The sequence below is a fragment of the Artibeus jamaicensis genome, unplaced genomic scaffold (genome assembly GCF_021234435.1).
Source record: "Artibeus jamaicensis isolate MK-2021 breed Jamaican fruit bat unplaced genomic scaffold, CSHL_Jam_final contig_465, whole genome shotgun sequence".
Lineage (NCBI taxonomy): Eukaryota > Metazoa > Chordata > Mammalia > Chiroptera > Phyllostomidae > Artibeus > Artibeus jamaicensis.
Window position 1 is genome coordinate 14744245 of NW_026521843.1, and position 9171 is coordinate 14753415.

At 46.6% G+C, this 9171-nt stretch overlaps 1 protein-coding gene across 1 annotated transcript; it reads left to right on the forward strand.

Annotated features, from left to right (window-relative positions):
- Positions 1–4387: 4387 nt before the first annotated feature.
- DNAJC5G (DnaJ heat shock protein family (Hsp40) member C5 gamma) lies at positions 4388–6753 on the forward strand. Its single transcript, XM_053666993.1, has 4 exons — positions 4388–4500; positions 4777–4990; positions 5180–5324; positions 6680–6753. Exons 1-4 carry the CDS (start codon positions 4388–4390, stop codon positions 6751–6753), a joined length of 546 nt encoding a protein of 181 aa, XP_053522968.1.
- The last annotated feature ends 2418 nt before the right edge of the window (positions 6754–9171 follow it).

Genomic DNA, 9171 nt, shown 5'->3' on the forward strand with positions numbered 1-9171 from the left:
GGGCACACTTTCCTCCATTAAAAAATGAAGGCACTGGATGAGAATTAAGTCTCTGAGGTCCCTTTCAGCTTGAAAACTTCACAATTCTAGAACCCGGTGGTTGGGTATGACAAATTATGATCTCTCTCTCTCCCACTGCATATGTTCAAGAACACAATATTTTGGGTATAAATATGCCAATGTCTGCTGTCTGTATGTGTGCATTCCAGCTATATGACTAAAACTTTAGTTGTTTGTGGGTAAATAAGGGATGCTTCTTAGTTTTCTCCAGAGAGACCAAATGGCTCCGTGAGGCAGTAATCTAGAAGGTCCCTGACTCAATGTAGGGTGAGAGGGCAAACAGTTCCAGAAAAGATTTTAGTCTGTACTCATTCTTTAGCATAGTTATTTTCATTTTTTCCATCCTTTTTACACCAAATCTAACTTAGTCTTGACAGCAACCCTGGAAATGACACAGGTTTATACAGAAGAAGAAAACAAGACTCAGATTATGTGACTTGTCCCAGATGACACAGCTTGTTGGAACCAGAGAGAGAACCCAGGACTGGGGCTTCTGACGCCTGGCTTGTGCGCTCTCCCTAGTTCTGTGCCGGTGTCGGAAGAGACAACGTGCACAGGAAACAGAGCCAAAGGGGGTCGTTTCTAGGTGAAGGCCAAGTGGGGGCCAGGACAACTTGCCTGCTCCATCCCCATCTCTGCAGCCTACTGGCTGCAGCATCCTTTCAGTCAGAGAGTCAGAAACGTAAAGATAATGGATATTTCAAGAGCCATGCACTGCAATTAGAGTTAATTAGAATGTCAGAGGGCAATGATAAAAAGTAATAACATTCTAGAGCCTCTGGGAAGCCATGAAAGATGTTTACTAACGCTTCTCAGCACCTAATTTTCCCCCTTTCTCAGCGCTCACGTCTGTAAAGCAGGGATGTGATCATACCACCTCCCAGGGTTCTTGTAAGGATCAAAGGTAAAAGTATCTCCGAAGAGGCACACAAAAGTTTGCTGGTTCACGCAACCAGCCAACATTTGTTGAGCACCAACCGTATTCCAGGATCTCCATTAGGAACTGGAGGACGACTAACAGGAACAAGAAACAAGACTCACCATCACCATCTCCACAACTGCCCTCTTTCTCTTTGCCCCTCCTGTTGCTTCTTGTCTAGGACCACAAGAGGGGGGAAGGGCCCTGTAGGCCTATCCAATGCCCCAGGGAATTCTTGCTGTAGGTCAACCTTCAGGCCTTCATTAGACCAGCAGAGGGAGCGCTCTGCTGTAGTGCATTCAACAAATCATTAACTTACTGGGAGCACTGTTCTAGGTGCTGGGGATACAGTGGTGAACAAACAGACAAGGTGCCTGCCCTTGGGGAGTTCAATGTCTACTGGGGAACACAGATTTTGAACAAATTGACATGCAAATAAACATATATTCACAAATCATGGTGAGGGTGTTAGGAGGTGGACAGAGAGGAGTGGAAGTCCATTTAGAAGACCTCTCTGAGGAGGCACAAAGCTGAGATCCACAAAGGATGAGAAGCTGGCATAGCAAACAGCCTGGGGAGAAGTCCTCCAGGCAGAGGGGGCAGCATAGCCAAAAGCCCTTGAAATGGGAGGGAACATAGTGTCTTCAAAGAACTGACAGAAAAAAAACGGCATGGCAGAAACCAGAGCAGTCCAGACCAGAAACCAGGTACTTGATAGAGTGGGAGTGAGAGGCAGGGGCCGGCCCCCACTGGGTCTGTAGACTGAGGCCAGGAATTCACTGTAAGCACACTGCACTTCTAATGCCTTCTGCTCTCTCCCCAGTGCTAGTGAAGAAATGACTTTCGTTGTTCTGCTAGTTCTATCTTCCCGTGGTGGTGATGAAAGGCTGCAGGTTAGTTAGAGAAATTTGGCATAGTACAAACCTCCAGAAAAGCCATCAGCTTTACCTCCTTCACTTTAGGTCACTAGCCTCTAGACTCACCTGACCCAGAACCTATGAGCTGGGCAGGTGATGCCAAAGACTTTCCTCCCCACCCTAGTCACAGACCTACAGAAATCAACTAGTTAATTCAGCGGTCCTTGTGTCTGTTGCATGTGGACAGCTTACTTAATTTGCTCAGACAGCTCCCACATCTTGGGGTAGAGTATTGATTAATAGCTTAAAACCCAGAAGGGGAGATGAATGTGCACAGTTAACTGTATTAAAGAAAAGAGAGTGATAAAAGCCACAAGAGGGGTAACAGAGATATTATTGAATTAATGCAGCTTTTCCATCACACATCATGGGGGCCACTGAGGGCTCCTCTCCAATACCATGAAGTGGTAAGTTATTAGTGCTGGGAGCACTACTTCCCGTAGGGGATCATGGAAAGAGAGGCCAGGTAGAGACAGTGCTCTCACGTCCTGCAGGGTGGTTGGAAACTGGTTAGGAATGTAAACTGGTACTTCTGGTACTTTTCTGGGAAGAGAATCATATGGATTAAGGGCCTCAAAAATTTTTCGTTTGACCCAATAATTCTGCTTCCAAGGAATCAAATCTACCCCAAGAGGAAAAAAAAAGGTTTAGTTAAAGCTTGATAGATAAGAATTTGCATCATAAGGTCATTATACTAGCAAATGATTAGAAACACATCAGCCAATCTGGATTATATAATTACATTATGGTACATACTCATGATAGAATAGTATTTAAAGGAAGGGTTTTTGTTGTTGTTGTTGTTATTTTTTAGGGAAAGTGGGAAGGGAAGGCAAAAGAGAGGGAGAGAAACATCAATGTGTGTTTGCCTCTCACACACCCCCAACTGAGGACCTGGCAGTTCTACAACCCAAGCATGCACCTCCACAGGGAATCTAACCAGCAACCCTTTGGTTCGCAGGCCCACGCTCAACCCACTGAGCCACACTAGCCAGGGCCTAAAGGGAGTTTTTGAAGAACGGTAGTAACTTCTGGAAATGTTCAAGATAATGTTTTAAAGGAACGTGCAAACTAACAACAGCAATATAATAGGATAAATGCTTTGACAGAACAAGGTGGGAATAACTGGGGGAATGAAGGAAGGATTCCCAGGAATACTGACATTTGAGATGGGTCTTAAAGGAAGTGCAGTAGTTTCCAGGTGGAAGGGAAAGAAAGGACCAAATGGAGACCCCTAAATTCTGAAAAAGAAGACTGGGAAGGTAATACAGCTCTTGAGAAAGGCGTGCAGAAACCATGCCTCTCACAGAGCCAACTTCTGCAAGCCCATTATCCTTCCTCGAGTGAGTCAACAAGCTAGGATGGCAACCAGGATAGGTGACTCCCTCCCACCAGAGATGGGATGCCCCTGAAGGATGCACCCAAGGAAAGGTCTACAAAAGATGTGCTGCCCTTGGCTACTGGTACCTGGCATATCCCTACGCTCAGTTTCCCTCGAGCACGCGAAATAGGTCCCAGGGCCCACTTGGCTTCGCCTCCCACACCTTCCGGTGGCGCCAAAAAAGGACCGGGTGTGTTGACGCAGTGCGCAAGCGCAGTGGACCGCTAGACTCCCCGGGGGCTGTGAAGTTTCATACCCTGATGGATGTGGTGTAAGGCCCACCAGTCTGAAGAGAGGACCCCAAGGTAGAGTGACAGGCCCAGTGGGGAGGCCACAGAGCCAGAGGGGACCTGAGGAGCCAGAACATTCCCTTCTGAGCATCTTGTCTTAGTTCTTCTAGGCCACGGCCTCCCAGGCTCGCCCCACTCTCTGGGGTCTTGCTGCCTGTTGTCTCGCTGGTCGCTGGTCGGCCCCTACAGCCGCCCCTTTTCACTTCCCTCTTCATCCCTCTGTGGTCCACTGCCCTGTCTCTGAGGGGTAGGGTGGGAAGAGTTGAGAGCGGAGCCTGGGAGGAAGAACAGAGTCTTTGGCCTAGCTGTCCCCTGGCCTGGCTTTGGGTTCCTGACTTCTCTTAGCTCAGGGATTGGCCTCAACTGTTTCTCTCTTGGTAACTGTAGATCTGGATTCCTGCCCCAGCCTGTTCAGAGACTGAGGCTGCACTGGTCTCTCACACCCAGAATGAGTTTGGACAGGACCAGTGCTGTTTACTTAAGGGGCTAGTAGCTCTGGGCAGCATCAGTCTCTTCCTGTGCTGAGACCACCCATTGCTTCCAACTCCAGGAGGTGGGGTATCCAGAGGTCTGTGTAGCTGAAGGGTACTGGAAAGTGTGAGCTGTTTCCTCTTTAAAATGTGAATTTGAATGTCATTTCTGGTCACCTGCACTCTGCTGCCAGTTGTAGATCCCACTCACCATTGTCTTATACTTGTCCCTTTGTAGCCATTTACCTACCTAGCCCCTGAAGACAACGAGCTTCCTGTCCCTGGACAGTCCCATCTCGGCAGCCTCACCTGTGGGAGTGCTCACAAATGCGTCTCCCCTGAGCCAGGTCATGTCTCATGTGGATGAAGCAGCCCGCCGGCTGTCCAAAACCGGGACCACCCTCTATGCTGTGCTGGAGCTTAAGAAGGGTGCCTCACCTGAAGACATTAAAAAGGCCTACAGGTTCAGACCTCAGCCGGTGATCAAACCCTGGACTGTCCCTCTTACGCCCATTTCTTTCTACCTTGCTGTTACCCCTTTTAAAAGCCCACTTTGGTGCTGGATGGGGCCATGGTCCTCTTCAGTGTGGCACGGGAAGGAATTTAGACTTGCGCTGCTTGCCACATCTAATGCGTTCCCTCTTCCCTACCTAGAAACCTGTCCCGGTCATTCACCCTCACCCTCCCTAACTACTCCCAATTCTCTCCCCACCCCCCCTTTTGGGTATTGCCTGGGTAGGAAACTGGCCTTGAAGTATCATCCAGACAAGAATCCAGGGGATGCCCAAGCAGCAGAAATATTCAAAGAGGTCAACACTGCCCACTCCATCCTTGGTGACCCTAAGAAACGGAAAATCTACGACCAACATGGCTCGTTGGGAATATATTTGTATGATCACTTCGGCGAAGAAGGTGTCACATACTATTTTGTGCTGAATAGTTGTTGGTTCAAGGTACACAATTCTTCTTAGTCCCTTAAGAATAAGGAAGGAGGGGTGACCCTCCTCATCTAGGATGCCTGCCCCTCCTCTCTCAGGACAGATGCTTCTGTTGTCTCATTTTCTGGGTGCCAGGAGGATGGAAGGAGGGGAGCTTGAATGGACACGTGCAGGGACTGTGGGCCATTCTTTCCTGCCTTTTAGACACTTGTGCTCCTGTGCGCTCTGCTCACCTGTTGCTGCTGCTGCTGCTGTTGCTGCTTTTGCTGTGGGCAACTTAAGCCACCATCTGAGGAGGTGATGAAGAGAAAACAAAAGCAGAATGTCCAGAAACAGCCTCCGAGATCAGGTGAGAACCGTGGACAGGGACTGAGGTAAAAGCTGGATTACAAATGAAAAATATGATCAGGAGTGAAACTGTGAACCCCTGAATATAAGAGTCTCAAGTCGGCATTGGGGCAAAGTGAAGAAAGAGAAGGGGAGACACCTGGTTTCTGAAGGTCTTGTGCTGCAAACTGACAGTTTGAATGTAACGTTGGCCTCTGGAAAGTTAAGGTGAGGAATGGGTGGGACTTAAGGTAAGCAATGGGTAGGTGAGTGTGCTTAGAAAAGGCAGTAATTGAAGGCAAGTTAGAGGGTGTGGTTTATTGTTTATTCAAAAGGAAGATGAAGTGTCTGAGATTACTGTATTTTGCTGTGTATAATGCACACCCACGTGTTTGGCCCAAATTTTCAGGGAAAAAAACTTTCAGTTTAATTTTTTAATTCAATTTTTTATTTATATATAACACCAATTATTGTATTCCGGAGTATTATTTTGCATATGGACATCATTATTGCTTTTTAAAGTTACACTTTTAACACATAAACATAAATAAAAGAATTAAAAACATTTATATAGGTATGGAATTAGTACTACCGATGTATAATGAGCATCCTTGTTTTTCCCCAAAAAATTTGGGCAAAAAGTGTGCATTATACACAGCAAAATACGGTATCTCCACTCCAACTAGCTGAACTTGGAAGTGTGAGTCGACTGAAACCCACACCAGCGCCACCTAATGATGCTGATGCATAACTGCAAAGCAATGATTTTTCTCACCAGTAGTCTAAAAATTTGTTACTAAATGTTTATATATGTTTTTTTCAATTTCATCATAGAAAACACAGAACATTTTGGAAGAGGGGAAGCTAATTATAGTGAAGACGATTATTAAGAGGGGAAGAAGAGTGAGGTATGAAAACTGAAACACAGCACTAATTGAAGGATAAGACAAGAACATACACTCAGTTCAGATGATTCACTACTAGAAAGTTTATGCCCTTCCAGCAGCAATTTTCCACCAGTGTGCTGCAAGGATTTTTAAAACACAGAACACCTGACCATTTAGTCAGGGGCACGGGCCTCTCTCATCTTACTTTGTCAAATAAAACAATGATAACAGCCAATACAACAATAGCCATCTGGCGTGAATGAATCAAAATTATACCCAATTTTTTGTCCTGTTGGAAAAAAAATATTTTTGATGTGCCACAGAATTTTAGTAATTAGTTTATGTGTCCCATGAGATGAACATGGTTGAAAATCGCTGTGTTATATAGTATAGACTATAAATGTTTATATCCTTACCTGGGGTGGGGGGTTGCTTTATATTCTGAGTGCTCATTCCTCCTGCTTAATAAGACGCCAACTTCTGTCCTTAGGTGCTGACCCAATAAAGGTGTCTTCTGCTGCCCAGTCCATTGGTCACTTTGAAGAGAGGAGCGGGGAGCCCTGACATTGACCCGCATTTGCCCCTCTTCTTGTAACAACCCCAGGTCCAGAAGCATTGACGGTGTCCAGCCCAGTGAGGATGTAGTCTTGTCCTTGATGGTGTCACTGACCCTGGTGATCCGGGGTTGCCCAGCTCCTCTTCTTTTTAGCTCCAGTCCCAGTTTTAATTTGAGAGCAGACCTCCCATCCCTACCCATAGGAGGTCTCAGACAAAGGTGACAGATTTTCCCCAAGCACCCTATTTCTTATGCCCGTCTTGGGATTTTAGCCAGTGTCACATGGGTAGGGTTCCTGGGTCACTTGTGATATCTCCACCAACATCCCAAAAGCTGAGCAGAGTGGATCCTGTCTCAGAGCTGTGGTACCAGTTAACCTTCCTTGGCAACTCTGTGTACCCAGAACTCCTAGCGTCAGACTCCTTCCTAAGCCAGCACACTTTCCTGGGCTGCTCTCACTTTCTTCTGGTGCCCATACACTGGACATTGCCAGCCTTGTTCCAGGCTACCGTGAGTCAACTTAGGAGAGGTGTGAATGCGTTTGAGGCTTACAGGGTCTTCTCCCACCTTTGGGGTGTCCCTGAGCTTCAGCTGCCCACTTGGCACCCGTTAGCATGGGTCCTGGGGGTTGACTGAGGTTCACACCTGAGTGCCTGCTGGCCTCTCTCCTTTCACCACATCTGATGCAGGCTGAATGCCATGTATTTTGTTTTTAAAACATGGCATGCAACACATGATGGGGAAAAGCTTGTACTCCCACAGACCCTTTCCCCACTTGTGCCTCTTCACTTGGGCTGTTTGGTGTCCTCTCCACACCTTTTCTTTCCTGTCTACTGAGGGTCAGAGTCTCATAGCTCCTCATACTTGTCTCTCCCCCTGGGGGAAAGGCTGAGGAATGTCAGTAAATAAAAGAGCTTTTGTCCAACTTCCAGCCAAGATGGAGGCATAGGTAGGCACACTGTACCTCCTTGCAAACCAAAACAAGGACAACAGTGAATTTTAAAACAAAAAATAACCAGAACTGCCAGGAAATTAAACTGAATGGAAGTCTGACAACCAAGGAATTAAAGAAGAAACATTCATCCAGACCGGTAGGCAGGACAGAGACGAGCAGCTGGGCAGAGAGGACTCACCACTAGGTGCAAGGTGGTGGCTGGTGGAGCGGGTGGTCCCACATTTCCCTGCAAGTAAACTTGGAGGAACAACCGGGGAGCGAGACAGACCACGCAACCCAGGGTTCCAGCAAGGAAGTAAAGCCTCAGAACTTCTGACTGAAAACACCTGTGGGGGTTGAGGCAGCAGCGGAAGAAACTCCCAGCCTCACAGGAGAGTTCGTTGGAGAGACTCACAGGGTTCTAGAATGTACACAAACACACCCACCCAGGGAATCAGCAGAAGAAGGGCCCAATTTGATTGTGGGTAGCAGGGAAAGTGACTGAAAACTGGCAGAGAGTGGAGCAAGCAGCACTATTCCCTCTCGTACCCCTCCCCCACATAGAGTGCCCTAATGCAGCCACGTGGGTTGCCCCGCCCTGGTGAACACCTGAGGCTCCTTATTATGTAACAGGTACACTGAGACAAAAGATATGGTCCAAGTGAAAGGACAGATCAAAGCTCCAGAAAAAATACAACTAAATGATGAAGAGATAGCCAACCTATCAGATGCACAGTTCAAAACACTGATAATTAGGATGTTCACAGAACTGGTTGAGTATGGTCACAAAATAGAGGAAAAAGTGAAGGCTATGAAAAGTGAAATAAAGGGAACCAACAGTGAAGAAAAGGAAACCGGGACTCAAATCAACAATTTGGAGCAGAAGAAACAAGAAGGAAGAAACAAGAATTAAAAAAAAAAGATGAGGAGAGGGTTAGGAACCTCCAGGACAACTTTAAACATTCTAACATCTGAATCATAGTAGTACCAGAAGGAGAGAGGAAGAGCAAGAAATTGAAACTTACTTGAAAAAATGATGAAGGAAAACTTCCCTAATCTGGCAAAGGAAATAGACTTCCAGGAAGTCCAGGAAGCTCAGAGAGTCCCAAATAAGTTGGATCGAAGGAAGCACACACCAAGGCACATCATAATTACATTACCCAATATTAAAAATAAGGAGAGAATTTTAAAAGCAGCAAGAAAAAAGGAGACAGTTACCTACAAAAAAGTTTCCATAAGACTATCAGCTGATTTCTCAAAAGAGACCTTACAGGCAAGAGGGGGCTGGAAAGAAGTATTCCAAGTCGTGAAAAGCAAGGACCTACATCCAAGATTACTCTATGCAGCCAAGCTATCATTTAGGGGGGAAAAAAAAGAGTTCCTGTCCAACCCAGTGCATACGTGGGTTCCCCCAAAGACAAACTGTGCCTGGGAGAGAGAAAAAGGCCTGTAGGAGAACAAGGTAGAGGATTGGTGCTCACATCTGAGACCA